Below are 18,885 nucleotides of genomic sequence, written 5' to 3' on the forward strand. Positions count from 1 at the left end.
TAGAAGACAAGTCACGAGTCATGATTATGAACATCCAAAACGTGCTTTCAAGAATGCATGTTCCAAAATTTAGATGCAAGAACAATATCATCACCCTTATTCTGCAAGACACTGACATCATTACTCATTAGAAGTTAGGTGCTGACAATGTGCTGTGCTCGAGTTTGGGGACTTTGGGCTAAAGGCATGTTTGTTTGTAAGGGGTTATTGCGCTGCCCATTCATGATTCATCCATTCGGAAATTGGGCTGCCAGCCTGCCACTACTAGGGTTTTTAGCTGTAAGTACCCACATCCGACTTTCCCCACCCACCGTCCAAAAAAAAAAAAAACAAGAATAAATAAGATTTAGAAAAGAAAAACCATGGAACTCAACAATCCAAAAGAAATAAAAACAGAGACAAATCATATTAAAGAATGGAATTTCAGATTATCCAAAACGACCCACTCACCAGCACCAATTGAGATAGAGAGAGCTCAGGATCCGATGAAAAAATAATCAAAATTATAATACGAGAAATTCTGGACATTTTGATCGATTTTGAAAAATAAAATAAAATAAAAACTACGAAAAATATATATTGAAAAAACAGAGTAAAAAAAAAGGCGAAAACAGATGCATCAGAGTCATGGAAGTATAGGTGCAACATCGCTCGCACCATTAAATTGCAAGCTTCTCATACAACAATAATTCTCATCATTTGCATCACTATTCAATTATCCCACTTGCTATATTATATTATGAAAACACACAGAAAGAGAGAGCGAGAGAGAGAGAGAGAGATTAGAATAGTGTACTGTTTGACTGTGGAAGGATGCTGAATTTCTTAGCAGGCAGCTGCGGCTGTCTTGACTCTTAACTATAGTATATATATGAACTGTGTGGTAGGGTTAAGTACAACTGAGGATCGAGCTGCCATTAGGTTTAGTACAGAAGTAGGGTTGAATCTGCGCAAGTTTCGTTCATGATCTACGGTCAAGATTCTATGCCAGCAGATTGAGATGTAAATAAATGGACTGGCAGGGTCAATTTTTACAGTCCTACGTAGCTACGCTCCTCCCAAGTTGTTGTATAACACGAACCAATCACAATTCACAACTGCCCAACTCCTCCACCTAATTTAGGAGATAGGAATTCACCTTAATCCTCAAGGGTAAAAAGGTACATGTGTGAGAAGATGATTGGAATTTTCTTTGGGTTTTGGGTCAGCTTGGATTGGGCCTTTTCTATGTAAGGTGTATACAGGCCTGCTATTTTCCATTACAGTATGGTTAGGTTGGATGTAAACTGAAATGTTGGGCTTTTTCTGCAGTATGCTGCTGCTGAGGTAGACATGATGCCTCATACTCTCTAACTGACTGACATAAACTTGTTAAACACTTATACTTGCCTCTTTGCTTCTCTATTTCACACTAACATAGACATTAGTAGAGTGCTAAACAACTTTATGGCCAAAAATGAACTTTACCTCTAAATTAACAATCAGCAAGTCATTTCCAAAAGGTAGAATCTCATTTCATCTCAATTCATTATATTATAGTGTTATAGCTAACCAATTAGATACAATATATGCTAAAACTGTAATTAAAGCACCACCCATACACACTTATTGTTTCAGCAGTGCATGAATGCTCTGCTCTCTATAGTTATTCTCTACTCACGACAACAGTTGAGTTGAAGTTGGAGTTAGCCTTGCTTGCCTTCCCCTTTTTTCCAGGACCTTAAACCTTTGTTTGAATCAAAAAATACACCCCACATAAAGTAATATCATTATTGGGGGAAAAATAAAAAACAACATTGGCTTCAGCTTCAGCCACTGTCATCTAAAGAGGTTGTTGTTGCGAGGCTTTCTAGATTTCTTGACCCTCCAGATCTGAAGTCTGTTCTGTCTTGCTTGAGCTCTCATGGCCTTGCTCAGACTTTTGCTGTACAAGCTAATATCAAACGGTTGGGAGGAGACCATCCCAATTGACTCTTCAACACAAAGGTTGAGATCAGGGACACCCACTGGCCCCACATTGTTGTTATTCACCATGTTCAATTGAGCAGACGAGATTGAGGGCACTTGAGTATAATTTGATGGGAAACCAAAATTCTCACTGAGTTCTGGTCTCTGAGCCGTTTGATGCATGATGAACAGTTGACGTTGATGAAGCATGTTAAGGGGAAATTGATGATGATGATGATAATGCTCTTGATTACCAGCAAATGTGGGTTGGCCTAATTGCATCGAAAGATTCAAGCTCGGGTCAATTTCCAATTGGGGCTCTTCTGGTTTAAGGGTAAGACTTATTAGCTGCAAAAAAAAAAAAAAAAGTAAACAAATTAAAACAAAGAAAATTATCAATCCACCCACACAAAAAGTGATAAAAGTAAAAGGGAAAATAAATAAATAATAAGGGATAAATTAGCAGAACATACCTCCTCTTTCCTTGCTTTCAACAACGAATTGAAAGAATTCAGCTTCTGATAATAACGCTTCACTTTCTGAATCTCCTGTTTAAATGTCAAAAAGCCAGCCATCACTCTCAGCGTTGGTGAAGGAATTATATAAATAAATTATTTGAAAAATAAAAAATAATATTATTACGGTAAAAGTTTGGGAAAAAAGACAAATAAATTGCTACAGAAACCCAAAAAAGACTCACTTTATTTAGCATCTCTTTGTGCTGAGTTAATTCGTCTATAATCTCCACCCATTCCTCTCTCTTCTACAGAATCGAAAGAACGACCAAAATATACAAATCAGAAAAGAGAAGATAAGTCAAAGAGAAAAAAAAAAAAAAGGCAAATAAAAACCGTAATTAAAAAAGAAAGAAATAAAACCCAGTTGTCAGAATTGCCAGAAAATCAAAACCCATAAATTAAAAACCACAAAAAACAAAAGAAGAAGATAAAGGCGAAGTGGCTGAAAGACCAAGAAAGAGAATTTGAAAGAAAGAAAAAGACTTACCCTTTTAGCAAGGACTTTCTTCCTCATCTGAATGGGCCTCTCGTCAGATTCACTGGGCGAGAACGTGAACGGGGTATCAGGGCTCGAAGTCTCAACCTTGACGGCGGCCAGTGGACCGTTGGTCAAAGACGACGATGATGGTAAGCGAAAACGAACCACCGCAGTTGGAACGACGTCGTTGTTGTTGTCGTCGTTTGCATCAATTGCAGATCTCTTTCTCTTGCAGCCCCAGTGGACGCGAAGTCGAGGGCGAGACTCGAATTCGGCGATCATATCAGGAAGGTCGAGCAAGATATCCGCGACCTCTCTCTCAAGCTCTGTCAAGTGTGCGAAACAGGGCAAGAGGCTCTGTTCCATTGTTTCCTGCTCTCTCTCTCTCTCTTCGACTCTCTTTGTTTCTTAAAGCTGACTATATTTTACTGAAAAAACCTTATAATATATGTTCATACGTACGACAACCACAAAGAGAGAGCACAGACAACGGCGAGGGTGCTACAGAGAAAGAAAGAAAGAGAGGAATGAATGAGAGAGAGAGAGAGAGAGAGAGAGAGAGAGAGAGAGAGAGAGTTGCTTGGAGACGAGGTTTTTTTGTATTATAATAGAAAGCTCGAGGAATGAGAAAATAAAATCCTTGGCGAGGTAGTATAGCTTGACACGTGTCACGTGGATGTTAGTCTAGGGTTTAAGGCCCTTTTTTGAGTGTGCGCGCGCGTGTTAGGTGAGAGAGTGAACGGGAATGAAGCCTAAAATGCCCAACTCAAAGTTTCCAAGGCCCCAAGGTACACAACTACACAGTTACACAAGGAATTGGAGAGATTGGGTTTCGGGACCATATTGTAATTTACCAGCCGCACACAAGGAGCGTCTTCTCCAAACGCTCTTATTTTGGAACCACTGTGTAACTACTAACTAGCAAAAAAAAAAAAAAACGATTGGGCTACTATTTTTCTAACGACCAAGTAAAAAATAAATAAATAAATAAATTTGCTAACGAAAAAGATAAATTTTGAATCCCCCGTTTTTCAATCTGAATAAAATGAAAACCTCATGCAGCTAGACTATTATTAGAAAAAAAAAAAATCATGGACTAATTTCTTCACCTTTTCCTTTGATATTGGCTTGTAACAAAGTCACATACCAACAAAACGAATTCCTACACAATTGTTTGGACCTTATTTGTACACGACCACCTGGTGGAATTTGTACATGATCGTTGCCACACCTAACAATTATTAGCACACACCAACTTTCTACTCGACAAGACGACTAAAAACCTACAATTAAGAATCAGTTTCATTCTCGGCCTTAAGCGTACTTAGGGGCGGACCGACGTTGGAAGGTAGGGGTCGGGCAACCCCCCACCAGTGAAGCCTTCCCTTAAAGCCCCTTTCTTCAACGCCGGTGACCTCCCAATATGGCGGCATGCCCACCACTTGTTTGCTAAAATGCCTTCTCGAGCAGCCTTCTGAGTTTGTAGCTTCTGTGTTTTTTTTTTTTTTAGTTTACCCTGACCAAAACGTCATTTTGAGTTAGACTTGATTTTTTTTTTTTAATAATCATACTCAAATGACGCCATTTTGAGTCAGAATTTAAAAAAAATAAAATAAAACAAACCAGATAGCCCCAATGAGTGAGTCTTCAGTGGGGCGTGCCCCACTGATGTGGGTCCCACCTCATGTGAGAGATGCCCCACTGGAGCACGCCCCATACAAGATTTATCCTAGCCCCAATTCCAACCTGAGCCTCCCACCCAATTCCAAACGCAACCCAAGTGACCCATTTTCCCAGCCCAGCCCCCAATCGTCGCCAGTCCTGCCCCCCACCGCCAATCCCTGCCAAGTGCCAAGTGCCAAGTGCCAAGTGTCAACCACTTGAAGCTTTACACTATGACCCAACATGATAAAATTCCTAAATCCTGAGCGCACTTATCAATTTTTAATCCCACAAGTCCATACAAAATATATGCTAAAATATTGGCTAGATCTACTGATCTACACGAATTACTTTCCATAATGTATAACAATTTTTCTAATTGAAAACAAGAAATACAAAAAATGAGTATTATGAAATAGCATAAATGCAGTATTTAGATTATTTTTAGATTTTTTAATATAATCCTTAAAATTGGCGTAGGAGTTTCTTTGATCTTTGAATGCACTTATAGGCCCCATATCTTTATAGGCTCCATATGTAAATTCAGAAATATATAGTCAGTAGAATCAGAAATTACTTCAAATTATCAGACAAAACCAAATCATGAAGTTTGATAGACTCGACCTTATTTGTCTTTGATCTATTAATGGGCAATGAAGTATATTTAACTTTCGAGACTCAAATCCCATTACTTGTTTGGTTATATTGCTGGTCGCATCTCCATCTCCCAGAGATTTCAAGCGTGTGTGCTGTTTGATTAAAACCAACGGTGATGGTTGGACTAATGTTGGGATCTCTTGAAGCTGATATTCTTTAAGACTAGGAGATTGTGTCGTGGATTCCATTAATTCCGGACCAAGGTTAAGTATCTTCAACTAACTCACATTGAGATTTTGAAAGGAGACCAAGCTGAAAAAAAAGAAAAAAAAAAAAAAAGGAAAGTAATAACAACATCAACATCAACACTAATGATATTGAATCTTTGAATGAGAAAGAGATCAAAATCAACCTTACAATTACAAGATTCTTTTGTCATTAATTATAGTTACCTTTCGTAAACCATCTATTTTCTTCTCATTAGCTAACTTGCCCATCAAGTTTTTCAATGCCTCCTTTGTAATTTTTTTAAGAAAACATGAAAAAATACCACTCAGGAACATAAATTATTGCCCAAAAACTGGATGATTACTTATGTGATTCCTTTGTGCAAGAAAAAGAAAATGAATCCCAACAAGGGTCGTTCTAGTGTACAAGTCATGTATCAATAGAAGTGTTGTATTGTACAACAATAATGGATTCTAAAGTCATGTTATATAATGACAAAATAACTAGAAAGTCGTGTTATATATAAGGCACACTTAAGTTAAAGGTACGTACAACTTTTTGCCAGTAGAAACCAACACATATACAAAGTGTCAAATATAAGTCCAAGCAGCTTGAAAGGCATTTATCTTGAAAACAGTTTTAGGCCTTGTTTTACTTGTAGTTTTAGGAATTTGGAATTATAAACTAAACTCCTTGCAACAAGGTATTTGGAATTATAAAAAAAAGGTTGAACAAGCCAACAAGGTATTGGAATTTGGAAGATAAAACTAAACTCCTTGCAATTCAAATTAAATGCAATAAATAGACAAATGTACCTCATTGTTGGGAATTTTTCTTTTAGGCTTCAAGTTGAAGGACGACTTAGACATAGCCAAGCAAGGGCTAATTGGATGAGTTTCAACACGTGTAGGTACTTGTTCGATGATCTTCTTCATGGGTCTGGTCTCGAATATACTCGGAATAGCATGATGAGAATTAGGCAATATTTGAGGGCTAATTCTGTCAATACCAGTCTTAGTCTTCGCAGATTTTCTCAAACGAGTCAATCATTATCAGAGAGTGCTTTTGGGAGATATTATTATTGGTCTTTGAATTTAGAGATTATTATTCGTTAAACCTGCTGGAAAGAATGTGAGTAAGAAAGAGAGAAGAGAGAAAAGAGAAGAGGAGGAATAATCCAACAAGAATTAATGTAACCTTCTTGCATATTGAGTCGAGAGGTTCCAGCATTAAGAAGGTTACTAATCATTTTTTTCATAAGTTGGGCCTCCTGTATCGTAGAGTTTTGGATACGGACTCACGGAGCTGGCCCATCCAGGCCCAGGCCTTCTGTTAAATTCTTCTAATGGGTTGGGCTTGGGGGGTTGCTGCGGTGCTGCCCAATAGGCAAAGTGTCTTCAGAAGATTTTATTTGTATATAACAAATTGTGTTTCACTTCTTGATCCTCACTTATAAACTCACCACAACAAAATATTCACTTATAAAAGTCTGGTATAATCAAAGAAGCAACGGTCTTACTGAGACAAGATAACTTCATAGCTTATCTCGTATATGAAAACAAAATTTTAGATAAAAATGCCTTCAACTCCTCACTGGTTATGCTCATGGCCTCTTAGCTCGATTAGCATTGGGATAGAGTGGGGGAAGGTGCTAGCTTTCAAGTTCAAATACTATTGTAGGCAGCTTCTCACTGTAGTAGTTACAAAAAGAAAGCATCAATGTCTGGCAGCCTGCATAACAGAGTGACGTCCAGTAAGGATCGACACAAAAAAAGGATTAGACAAGCTACTAATAAACAAGTAAGCTGAGGCCAACAATGAATCCAGTTAATAGTTGTCACACTAAATCATGGAATAATCTTGTTAAAACATCATTATAGTGAGGAGGAAGACTAGTGTTGGTAACCATCGATGAGCTAAATTATGTCACAAGAAAACCAACAAAGGTGAAAGGTTGTAATTGATAAAGGAGAAATACAGTTATGCTGCTTTATTTTTCTTCATTGGTCTACTGAGCACTGCAAAGTCATCATCAGAGTCAACATCTGAGCTTTCATCTTCCTTCTTCCGCTTCTTAGAATGATTTGATGCGTCTTTCGAGACTGTTACCTTCTTTTTATTTGAAGACACTGAGGGTGATGGCGTTTTTTTCTTAACAGTAACCGACTGTGTGCTCTTCTTTACAGAAGCTACAGCTTTCTTTGGAGAACTGAGTTTTTGCAGCTGACTCCTCTTCTGCTTCTTCTCAAACATTCTCTTTGCCTCCTCTTTAGATAGCAAACCAGACTCCATCAGCCTGAATTCACATTGAAAGTCTGAGACACATGTTTTTATAAGCAACCTTGAAATAATTATAATCAGTCAATGAACGCTGTTAGAGTTGTTGCATGGCTAACTTCACTAATTAAAAGTGCGGCCTAGGGCACAAGCCTCCCGTCATTCCCCCTTTACTTCAATAATTAAAATCCCCCAAATAGAAAATGTACATATCTTATCCATGTATTTGCAAAACAAGCAAACTGGTATAAAAACATGAATTTATTATGCTGTCTGTTGCAAGTATAAAAGCAAAGCAAACACAAAGGTATGATCAGTCAGACATCTACCCAAAAATCAGATTTCAAACTGTACATTGCAAGTTATAACTAAACCTACATGCCCTAATGAAGCATGTAGCAAAATAAACATGTCCATACATGCTAAAGAAGGGACAAGGTTGGATGGCAGGTGTTTAGACTTCTCTATAAATTTTATTCATGAATTAGGTATAGAAGACAAACACATGCATCATTGCTTTACATTTCAAGTCCAAAATGTATATACATGCAGATTTATAAACTAAAACAGCTATCCACCCAATTGGCCCCTTATATGATCAGAAATGCTACAAAAACATATAATGAAAAGTGCAGGTGGGAATAAACCACCAAATTGGCAACTTGCATGATCAGAAATGCTTCCCCACGCTTCAAAGCCAGCACTTTGATGCACACTGCAAAGGCCAGGGAAGCAGCATAGTTGTGACAAGATAACTAGCTATCAGAAAATATAAACACATTTCCACAAAAACTATACAGCTTGAAAGCAAACAGAAGCATAGAGCAGCTAAAACAGCTCGCAATAACTTATCTTTGCCCTTTTATAAGAGTCAAAATTTTGGGCAGATATTTATTCATGTGATACAACACCACAGCAAACATTTTATTTAAGGCTACTGTTTCTCTACAGAAGGGCAAGCAAACACATAATCAAACTAACAGTTTAAATTCACAACAAATACGAGGTAAAGGAAAGCAAAAAACTTTCAACTTCCACTTCTCTTAATAGTTTTTGAAGACCCTAACATGATGTACATCTAGACAGTAACTAAGCAAGCAAAAAGAGTGTTATAATTAAAAAAATGGGAGAAGAATCACTCACCAGAACTGTGCCATTTCGCTATTCGGAATTTGCTCATAAAGCGTCTCATAAAAAATCCTAAGTGGGTCTCTCTGAAATTCCAAAATTCAACAAAGACAATCACCCAAAAATCCTCAGGCAACATATCTAAAGCTAAATAAAACGAAAAGAGAAAAGTAAAAGGAAGTCTACCTCATTAGGAGTGTCTCGCTTCTGACCAGGCAAATCATAAACCTTTTTCTCCCTCGTCACCTTCTTCTGCTCTGGTTTAGTCTCTGATCCCTTCTTCTTTTGCTCTGTGGTAGCCTCTGATCCCTTCTTCTTCTCCTCCATTATCGTTTTCTTCTTCTTCAATTCCTTCAGCCCCATCCCATTGCACCAGAAACACACACACACACACACACAAACCCAATAACCCCATTCATCAATAAAATTCACCGTCTCCTCAAAAACCAAAATAAAATGCAAAAACTAAAAAAACTAAAAGTGAGAGAAACCTTATCGGGCTTAGCATTGGAGCCTCTTGTACAAAGGGGCTTGCCATCATCGCTTTCGCTTTCGTTGCCCTTGTCTTCCTTCTTAACTATGCGTTCTTTGGGCTTACCATTGGAGAATCTTCCTCCAAGGGGTTTGTCATCGTCGCTTTCGTTGTCCTTCTCTTCCTTCTTAACCGTGCGTTCTCTGGGCTTAGCAGATTTGGGGGTTGCATTCGCATTCGCATTGTTATTACTTGTGGGTTTCTTCTTGCGGTCCGCGAGAATTGACCCCAAGCTCATCTTGTCGTCCACCTCTTCGTCTTTAACCTTCTTCTGTATCTTCTTCACGGGCTGCTTCGCATCCTCGGAGGACATCTTTCAGCTTTCACAACTCACAGTGTATGAGCCAGTTTTTGGAGGAAAAATCACACGAAATTAAAAACACAAATAAAAATAAAAAATAAAAAAGGGGTGAACGACGAGGGTGTGATTTCGAACTTCAAACAGAAAAGCCCTCCGTTTTCACGTTTCGAACGTGAAACGTTTCGTGGACAATATTGTTTTGAAACCCTAACTCTTGACGGCAAATTTACTTACCACCTTAATTTGGTAGTGAGCATAACCACTAATTTTCACACATAACATCTGTTTTACAAATTAACCATAGTTAACTATGAGAGAAAAAATAGTTAAATAATAAGAATAACTCATTTAACTTCCCAAAGATTATATTAATTTAAGAATAAAACAAAAATTGAAAACATTAAAAAATAAAAAAAGGGATTAATGTCATTTTGCTTTTCAAACTATTATACTAGTATCAGTTTGGTCCTCAGACTTCTAATTTAGAAAATTAAGGACTCTGATTTTTTCAATTTTGCCAATTAAGGTTATTCCGTCAATTTACACATTTTCCATCTAAATTTAGCATAAAATGAAGGAAGAAAAATGATAAGATCTAAATGAAAAAGACTATTTTGCCCTAAAAAAGGACCTTACGTGATTGATACTTAATACTATGCAAACAGAAATTTAGATGAAAAATGTGTAAATTGACGGAATAACCTTAATTAGCAAAAGTTATAAAGTTAAAGTCTTTAATTTTTTAAAGGATTTTTTTCAAATATAGTACCTGAACTTTGGAGCAAGTTTTAATGTTGTACTTGAATTTTAATTTGTCCCAATGACATATCCATTCTTTTATTTTGTCCCAAATTGATACCAAATTCAATTTCCGTCACTTGACTTAATAGAAATTGTTATGTGCAAAGCACATAACCATGTTTCAAGGGATAATTATGTCTTTTAATCATCACTTCTTCTCTCTCCCCCACACCCGTCACTTTCTCCCCTGGTCATCCTCCTCCTTTCTTCTTCTTCTTCCTCCTCCTCCTCCTTCCTTTTCTTTGTTTTTCTTCTTTCTCCTGGCTAAATATACATATATAAAATTAAAACAAAAGGCTAAGAATTCCCCCCTCCCAACGATCTGCAGATCCCCATATCCACCTCTCCTTTCTTCTTCTTTTTACTGTTCATTACATATACAAAATTTACAAAAAAAAAAAAAAAAAAAAAAAAGCTAATTAAGAATCCCCCACCAACGATCTGCAATCCCCCAAACCTACCCCCTCCTCTTTCTTCTTCCCCTTGTATCTGCCGATCCCTCACACCCACCTCCTTTTTCTCTTTTTGTTGTAGATACATAAAATTAAAAGAAAATAAAAAACATAAATTCTAAAAATTCCCTCCTGTCTACAAATTCCCCACACCTAAGCCGTTCCCAAAAGAAGTGGGGCTGTGATTTTGCCCTGCCATTTTTGGATAAATAGACCTTGGATATTTCAATAATGGTGGAAATGATCTTCCAGTCAGTGGTATGGCGGAAGTGGGGGAAGAGAGAATTACCCTTTGAAACATGGACATGTGTTTTGCACATGACAATTTCTGTTAAGTCAAGTGACGGATTTTAGATTTGGTATCAATTTAGGACAAAATAAAAGAGTGGGTATGTAATTGGGACAAATTAAAATTTAGATACCATAATGAAACATAGTTTAAAGTTCAGGTACCATATTTGAAAATTTTTTTTTTTTAAATTAGAAGTCTAAAGATCAAACTGATGCAAATGTAATAATGAGAGCAAAATGACATTACGATTATAATAGTATTTTAATATATTCATTCAAAATAATTAACTATGATTAGTATTATTATTGTATATGACAGATGGCAAACTCACATTTTAGTGGTGATTTCTGTATATTGTATTGGGCCCTAGTCAGCCCATTATGGAGACTGCATTTTTTTTTTAGCCCATTATTAGGAATGTTCCTCGTCTACCGACCTAAGATTTTAGATGAAATTAACTTACGAAGTATTTCATCGTATATCCTAAGAAAACAAATTGGGTCTACGGTCTTATAATATATCAATAAATTAAAATAATGATATTATAATATGTATAAAATCAAAAAACAAAATGAAATTAGGATATAGATGAAAATTAATAGTCTATTACACACAAGATCTTTTTATATTCAATACACTCCGAAGTGATTTGATTGTACATATTGAACTCATAACTAAAACCCACACAGATATAAATTGTACCGTGTGTGACAAGTATAGCATATAGTAATTACTAATTAGTAGGCTCATATATATATATATGGCAGCAGATACACCATATCAAACCCTAACCTTCCATGATGAAGAAGATTTGCAATCAAATAAGTAAGAATATATTCGTTCCCTGTATATGCGTCTTTTTAATATACTATATAGTATTAATTGATATGTGAAAAATTAGCATTTGAGTATCAATTCCTACTCGGTGGTCATGTGTCCAAAGAATGAAAGAAATTAAGGTCGGTTGGGGATAGAATCTGCAGCCAAGAATTTATGCGAATGCTAGCTATAAGCCCATAACACACATATTGCACAAAACTTTCCAAATGAGATAAAGTTAAAGCTCTATTTCCCATAACTACTGTAACTACTGTTATATCGTCACCCTCCTCTATATATATAACACCGTCTTCACTCACAAAAGGCACCGAGAGAGAGAGAGAGAGAGAGAGAGAGAGAGAGACATGGGTTGGTTATTCAGAGAAAGAAGGGGATTGAATCAAGGATGGACAGAGCAAACTATAGCTTCCATATCCACAACTCCTTCGCCTCTATTAGCAATAGTGGGGATCGTAGTTGTGTTATTAGTTCTTTCATCTTACACCAACTACAAGTCACAGATGCAGAGGACTAGGGTCGGCTTTGACATATTTCTCTTGTTTTTGCCCATGTTATTGATCTTTGTGGCGTACATGGTGACCAGGTATGGGAGGTTTCCGGTCCTGAGTCCGAGCACAAAGGCGACAGTGGTTCATCAACCGGAAGGAGCTGCATCGCCGTGGGGCGTGGCTTTGTTGCTGGGGTTGCTGCTGGTCTTAGTCTCTTGTCAGCCTCATTTTCGGTCCAAGTGGTGGCCTCACTGGGGTTCTTATTAGTTCATCTTTCAAGTTTTCGACCATCATCATGTAACTTATGTTTGTGAAACGTGGTGTTATTTTGACTGGATTTCTAGTTCATGATCATGGTGTTATTAGTTAATAGTAAATGGAAGAAGGGTTTGTTATATGAATTTCTATTGTGCCGATGTTAATGGAAATTTATAGTAGTTGTTTTACACTGAAATATAGACCTAAAAGTAGCCGAACATTGCCAACAAAATAACTCACAACAACGCAAAAGTATAAGTGAACAATTAAGAGTGCAAAAAGAGATATTGCCGGAATTGCCATATATGAAATGGAGTACAATTTTGCATAACCGACTAATAATACGATAACTCCACTTACCATGGTGGAAATTTACAGAATAAAAATGTGCAAGACAACACATCTAGAATCATGTAAAGCTGTCCAGATGACAGATCCAAAAGCTACAATCAAATCTTGTACCACTTGTTGATAAAAGAATGATTGAACTAACTTGCCCTAGGCTAAAAATAAACACAATTTACAAGATAGCAAAGCAATCTAGATTCTAACAGATTACAACACAAGCCTAAAGCTGAAACTCAACAAGCAACTATGACTGACAATCTACCCACTTGAAAATGGTTTCGGAGCTTATCTTACGCATGGAGATGTGTTCTTCAATTTGGGTACTTTAAATCTGGATGAGAACAACTTTGGAGTCTCACAAATGGTTATAACATCATCTCTGTTTCTCTTTGAACTGCTGCTCCCCTGGTCAACCAGAAACAAAATATAATAAGAACCAGCTTATAGACAGACGAAGTTTAGATAAATCATGCTATCAGATTTATAACATGAAAACCATACAATAAGTGATGCTTCAAGTTAAACACAAAATCATATATAATAGTTTTAGTAAAGAGTTCAAAATTCTCTCATTAGAGAAAAACAAGGTTTTTTATTCCACAGTTTAGATGAAATCATGCTATCAGATTTTACTGCTGAGCCGAAGCTACCTAGCAGATGTATTATTTTAGCTTTGAAAGCATACAGAGAAACATAATTTTTTTTTTTATAAAAAAGAACAGTATATTCAAACTCTAATTGAATTTAAAAGTACCTTTTTAGTGTCCTTTATAGGATCAGGAAGTCGTGCAGCAGATGACTCTTTCTTCACAATAACATTAATTCTATCCTTAGCACTATTGTTGCTACTCAAGCTAGTTCTATTTCTTGGTGTACAATGGTTTAAAACAGGTGTAGCGGAAGCACTTCTAGACTTTCTTAACAAATCCAACTCCCTTGATAGATTGGAAATTTCATCCTTCAACTTACTTGACTCAGCCTCCACCTTATCAACTTTACTTTTCAATGTTGCAATCTTGTCATCCTTTTCATCATTTGAGGACTTCAATTGCTCCATACTGGCAAGAAGATTTTGTATCTTTACATCTGCCTGCTCAACTTCACAATTCTTACTCCTTAGTTTATTGGTGTAATCATTTTCCATAATTTTATACTGATTCCATACAAATTTCTTCTCTGCCAATAGTGCAGATACCTCATAGCTCTTTTCTGAAGCAAGCTTATCAAAGTCCTGCTTTAACCTCCATATTTTATCTTCCAATACTTTAGAGCGGTTTTTTTCTTCCTTGGCATTTTTGGAAGACCTTGTATTGCTATTTCTTTTACTACCATCTCCGCCTCCTCCCTACAAATAAACTGGGAGCTTAGAACAACATCAAACCAGAAAAACCACACAAAATTGCAACAGGAAGCTGCGGATATACCTTTAAATCAGAGCATTTGTTGGTATACAAGTCAAACAATGCTTTGAAATCTCCCAACTCGTTGTCTGCGTATTCTGAAAATCCAAAGAGATTAATAATAAGATTATGTAAACAGGAGGAATTCATACCCACATACAAGTATAATCCCCAGTACCTGACCTAGTTAAAGTTTACCACCTTTCACTAAAGATACAAAGAGGGCATTGTTAATTCGCTAAAATGTGTTATTCCCAAGCAAATACCATTGAAACCCAACATAAGTGAGGTGCTTAAATAGACGTGGAACACTCTAATCCCAATTCTAAAGTTTTCTTGTTCTTTGGAAACGGAATTATAAAGAAATCAAACAAAACTCCAAAAAGCATGCTGACATAAATGAGAGAATATTCACCTAATTTGAGTTTGTTAAGATAAGCCTCTCTTTGCTTCAAACCCAGGACCAGCTCTAGCTTGGCCGCCTCAAGCGAGCCTTCCATCTCTTGCGATAACAAATCACCCTTCAGCTACACCAAAAATAACAAGAAAACCACAAAAATTTCAGAAACCCCCAAAATCGATTTTTTTTAATACCCAAACCCTAATTTTATTCCATATTATGAAAGCAAAATTGGGGAAAATACCTGGGCGATTTGATCTTCCAAGAGATGAACATCGGAGACCCATCGCTCGTGTTGCATTCTGACGCGATCTTCGAGGAGTTTTCGATCTTTGGCCAGTGCCTCGAGCTGTGATTGTTGAGTCTGTACCATCTGTACCAGAGCGTTGAATATGTTCTGCCAATTTTGGCGTTGAGAGGAGGTTTTCGAGCGTTCTTTAGTACCCATTTGTGAAGAGAAATCACAGAAGAAGAAGAAGATTCAATCTTTGAGAGCAAATCACAGAAGAAGACCGTTGTAGACTTGCGAGTTACAATTGCAAAGAGAGCTTTCAACGGTCGAATCTCACGTCTCGTATTTTGAAAGTGAAGTGGTATACCGTATATGGGAGTGGGTTAGACTGGGTTACTTTTATTGAATGATTTGGGCCTGTCACGAGTAATTTGGGCTCCAGATTTCTGCGGTGGTCTGGTGATAATGGGCTTATAATGGGCTGGCCATTCGTTGAGCGAGTGATATACTGATATGTACCGATTTAGGTAATTATTTATTGTAATAGTGAGCACATGTTAAAATAAAAAAAATCCTGTAATTAATAAAGGGAAAAAATTCAATGTATGAAAGCAAAACATACTTTGTAAACTCAAAGAAGGTAATGTACAACATGCTCGCATTGCCACCTCAGATTTCTTTCCTACACTATCATTTTACATGCAATTATATTAGCATATTTTTTGTTCCTACGTACAGCTTCTTTATCGGCAAGAAAAAAAATTAATAACAATTATTAATATTAAGGGAAATTATTTAATGCAATATATTTCACCATTTAATATTTTAGTATACTAATAAAAACTTATCACGTCGCCCATAGGAGTAATTCCTCCTTATTCATTAAAAAAACTAAGAAAATGTTTTAGAAAACCATTAACACTGAAAATATATATTAACTAGGGTGATTAATTACATGGGAGGCTTGAGTTTAAACTGCCATTTTCGCCAACTAATGTTTATTTATACCATGAATTTCTTTCTAAATTAAGGAAATGATTACAAGAGAGGCTTTCTTTTTTGTCTTTTTCCTTTTTTTGTTTATGCTGGAATATTGAAGTCCAGATTCAACACGGTAAAGAGTTGACTTCAAGCATAATTCAAATTATTTTGAAGCCTCCTGATTATCAGTTTTGGATCTGATGGACCTCTTAAATGGGAATGATATATGAAAATTAATTACCTTTTTTTCTGGGATTTAATTAGGATCATCCCAATTTCCTTGTAAATAAGTTAACATAATGTTGGAGTTATTCAATTAGGATCATCGCAATTTCGTTGTTTACTGGGATATTACCAGAGAATGCAACTGAGTAAGTAGGTTCCGTGGGTTTGTCTATTAATGAAAATGTTAATGTTGTACGTGGTGCCATTGATGTGGCTCAATACTAATAAACGATAATATATTAAAACTGACAAACAGAATGATAAAAGTTTTTGCAACGACAATAAATTAAATCTGATGAAAAAAACAACAATTAACTATCTAAAGCTTGAGTGACAGATCCAGTCCAGAAGCATCAGTATCAGGTTTTGGAGTTTGATCTCTTGGTCGGTGGAGAAGATCAACACTTGTTGGCCTGTTAATTGTTGCAATGTTGGGCCCACCAAAGTTGTGAAGTAGTGCACCATGACTTGTTGAAGCGCTGGTTCCTGCAAACCCTAATCCACGGCTAATAGCAAAACCCTCCAAGTTTAACCTAGGAGGAGAGGGTGCAGGGTTCGCGAAGCATGGCCTTGGCCACCCCGAACCGTCAACGACGAACCTCCCATACCCGGCCGAAGGCAAGCACCATGCATAAGAAGGCTTGTGAATCATGGAGTTCATCTTCACACCAAAAGGAGACCTATTGACAGTAGGTCCATAAAGAGAGTGTGAGGAATTAACGCCGGAGTATGGGTAGTAAGGAAAAGGTGAATGTTCAAAACTACCCCCCACATCCATTCCTTGACGCCTTTTGGCCATCGCACGCTCTTGTTTGTGAGCGTTTTGATGCCCTCCCAATGCTTGGGAGGTAGAGAATTCTCTCTTGCAGAAGTTGCATATGAAAACCCTAGATTCAGTTTTCTTTTCATCATTTGTGGGCAGTGTGGCGTTCTCATCTGTTGTGGCCTCTTTAGGTTGAGACGACGAACTTGGGTTCTGGTTCCCAGAACCCCCAGAACCCAAGTTCGTCATGGAATTAAAGAGATTCAGTTCAAGATTTGACTTACGAGTACTTGAATGATCATCAGCATTGGATAGCTTTAGATCGAGCAAGAGAGGAGAACTAGATCTGCCAGGTGCCTCTGAGGGTTCAGATTCAGTAACTTTCTCCTTCATCTTCATGTCATCATCACCATCTTTGCATGGTGACTCTAAAGAGGCCGCTTGGGCGCTTAATTCTACTCCGGGATCAGCCATGGCTAGCATAGACATTTAAACTTGTGTTTGATGAAAAGGTTGTGGGAGATGAAGTCCTTTATATTAAGGGTTGAATTAATGCGTTCTCGTTCATGTTTGGAAAGAAATTTCAAATCGTAATTGTAACATGCATTATAGTAGCAAAGGATTGAAGTGATGACTAGGCTTTGGCTAAGATTTGGATTTCTTACCTAGGCGCGCTTGCCACATAATTATTATGTGCATCACTGTAATATTCTGTCATAATTAATTTTCATGGATATTTAACATGATTATTTCAACTTTTGGTCGTCTAAATCTTGAATTTCTGATTTGCTATAAATTATTTATTAATTAAGATTCATACTCCTAAAGGTTGTTTAAAATTTAGGATCTCTTACTGATTCTTTAAGATTTATTATTAATTTCTTAAAGATTACTTGAAATCCCAAGCCAATCACCTTACTTCAACTCTTTAGAAGCTACTAAAAACTATATATGCCAATTCATGATCATGGAGAACTCACATGGTTCCTAGTTCCCGCCGTTTATTTAAAATTTTTCCTTTTTGGCCAACATATCACTACTACAAAAAACGTAATACACAACGGATTTTATCCGTTGTGTAAGTTACCAAAATACCGTCGTCTAATCGACCGACGTCTATTGGGGTACCAATAGACAACGGGTAATATCCGTTGTCTTGTAAACATTAACACAATGGTTTTAATTTAAAACCGTTGTATATACACCCTCAAAAACTAATGATTTAAGAGATACCGTTGTTGTGTACTTATCTAGACATCGATTTTTATTTAAAGACCGTTGTGTACTAATAGGAGAGACAACGGTTTCTATACCCTAAAGCATGTATTTTACAACTGTTTTAAGTATAACCACGAGGTGAAATAGCCATTAAGACAACAGTTTATGTATAATAACCGTTGTATAAAATAACAATTTCAATTTGCTTTTGATGTATATAATGCTTTGGTACATCGATTTCTATTGAAAACCGTTGTAGGACGACACTTTAAACAACGGTTATAACCATATAAACGTTGTACAAGATAATAATTTCAATTTGAGTTTGATGTATATAATGCTTTGGTACAATGGTTTCTGTTGAAAACCATTGTAGGACGACACTTAGTACAACTGGTTTTAATCATATAACTATTGTGTAAGATAATAATTCCAATTTGATTTTGATGTATATAATGTAGAAGGCATAAAACTCATACCTCAAATAGCAACTATGATAGTTAATATATTCTTGCACCA

General features: G+C 36.7%; 5 protein-coding genes across 6 annotated transcripts; 1 reads left to right on the plus strand and 4 right to left on the minus strand.

Annotated features, from left to right (window-relative positions):
- Positions 1-1,503: 1,503 nt before the first annotated feature.
- LOC147278087 (uncharacterized) lies at positions 1,504-3,474 on the minus strand. The gene is made up of 4 exons (XM_086251730.1): positions 2,953-3,474; positions 2,648-2,710; positions 2,421-2,495; positions 1,504-2,295 (listed from the first exon to the last, which is right to left on the minus strand). Exons 1-4 carry the CDS (start codon positions 3,307-3,309, stop codon positions 1,819-1,821), a joined length of 972 nt encoding a protein of 323 aa, XP_086107856.1. The 5' UTR covers positions 3,310-3,474; the 3' UTR covers positions 1,504-1,818.
- A 3,479-nt stretch (positions 3,475-6,953) lies between these two features.
- On the minus strand, positions 6,954-9,689 carry LOC147278088 (nucleolin). 2 transcript variants are annotated; one of them, XM_086252318.1, is made up of 5 exons: positions 9,327-9,689; positions 9,022-9,186; positions 8,851-8,921; positions 7,409-7,726; positions 6,954-7,161 (listed from the first exon to the last, which is right to left on the minus strand). In XM_086252318.1, exons 1-4 carry the CDS (start codon positions 9,678-9,680, stop codon positions 7,411-7,413), a joined length of 906 nt encoding a protein of 301 aa, XP_086108444.1. In that variant the 5' UTR covers positions 9,681-9,689; the 3' UTR covers positions 6,954-7,161; positions 7,409-7,410. The 2 variants fall into 2 exon arrangements, with proteins under 2 accessions (XP_086108444.1, XP_086108443.1); XM_086252317.1 differs by lacking the exon at positions 6,954-7,161 and having other exon boundaries at positions 7,247-7,726.
- A 2,689-nt stretch (positions 9,690-12,378) lies between these two features.
- LOC147278089 (uncharacterized) lies at positions 12,379-12,942 on the plus strand. Its single transcript, XM_086252473.1, has one exon. It carries the CDS (start codon positions 12,398-12,400, stop codon positions 12,806-12,808), a length of 411 nt encoding a protein of 136 aa, XP_086108599.1. The 5' UTR covers positions 12,379-12,397; the 3' UTR covers positions 12,809-12,942.
- Positions 12,943-13,072: 130 nt separating this feature from the next.
- On the minus strand, positions 13,073-15,531 carry LOC147278090 (cytomatrix protein-like protein). The gene is made up of 5 exons (XM_086251867.1): positions 15,192-15,531; positions 14,963-15,074; positions 14,572-14,645; positions 13,902-14,492; positions 13,073-13,552 (listed from the first exon to the last, which is right to left on the minus strand). Exons 1-5 carry the CDS (start codon positions 15,393-15,395, stop codon positions 13,433-13,435), a joined length of 1,101 nt encoding a protein of 366 aa, XP_086107993.1. The 5' UTR covers positions 15,396-15,531; the 3' UTR covers positions 13,073-13,432.
- A 1,173-nt stretch (positions 15,532-16,704) lies between these two features.
- LOC147278091 (uncharacterized) lies at positions 16,705-17,622 on the minus strand. Its single transcript, XM_086250106.1, has one exon. The coding sequence runs from the start codon at positions 17,620-17,622 to the stop codon at positions 16,705-16,707; it is 918 nt and encodes a 305-aa protein (XP_086106232.1).
- Between the last annotated feature and the right edge of the window lie 1,263 nt (positions 17,623-18,885).

Source organism: Dryas octopetala, chromosome 7 (assembly GCF_963921425.1).
Source record: "Dryas octopetala chromosome 7, drDryOcto1.1, whole genome shotgun sequence".
Lineage (NCBI taxonomy): Eukaryota > Viridiplantae > Streptophyta > Magnoliopsida > Rosales > Rosaceae > Dryas > Dryas octopetala.

Bases quoted from the DNA above. Each gene is read 5' to 3' on its own strand.
- LOC147278088 (XM_086252318.1), bottom strand. From the start codon at position 9,680: ATGTCCTCCGAGGATGCGAAGCAGCCCGTGAAGAAGATACAGAAGAAG. The intron at 8,922-9,021 runs GTAGACTTCCTT...TTGGAATTTCAG, and splicing joins AGCGAGACACTCCTAATGAG to AGAGACCCACTTAGGATTTT. The intron at 7,727-8,850 runs GTGAGTGATTCT...ATGTGAATTCAG, and splicing joins AGCGAAATGGCACAGTTCTG to GCTGATGGAGTCTGGTTTGC.
- LOC147278091 (XM_086250106.1), bottom strand. From the start codon at position 17,622: ATGGCTGATCCCGGAGTAGAATTAAGCGCCCAAGCGGCCTCTTTAGAG.
- LOC147278089 (XM_086252473.1), top strand. From the start codon at position 12,398: ATGGGTTGGTTATTCAGAGAAAGAAGGGGATTGAATCAAGGATGGACA.
- LOC147278090 (XM_086251867.1), bottom strand. From the start codon at position 15,395: ATGGGTACTAAAGAACGCTCGAAAACCTCCTCTCAACGCCAAAATTGG. The intron at 15,075-15,191 runs GTATTTTCCCCA...TTTTTGGTGTAG, and splicing joins TGGAAGATCAAATCGCCCAG to CTGAAGGGTGATTTGTTATC. The intron at 14,493-14,571 runs GTATATCCGCAG...GTTTATTTGTAG, and splicing joins ACAAATGCTCTGATTTAAAG to GGAGGAGGCGGAGATGGTAG.
- LOC147278087 (XM_086251730.1), bottom strand. From the start codon at position 3,309: ATGGAACAGAGCCTCTTGCCCTGTTTCGCACACTTGACAGAGCTTGAG. The intron at 2,711-2,952 runs GTAAGTCTTTTT...TCGATTCTGTAG, and splicing joins AGAAAGTCCTTGCTAAAAGG to AAGAGAGAGGAATGGGTGGA. The intron at 2,496-2,647 runs GTGAGTCTTTTT...ACATTTAAACAG, and splicing joins ACAAAGAGATGCTAAATAAA to GAGATTCAGAAAGTGAAGCG.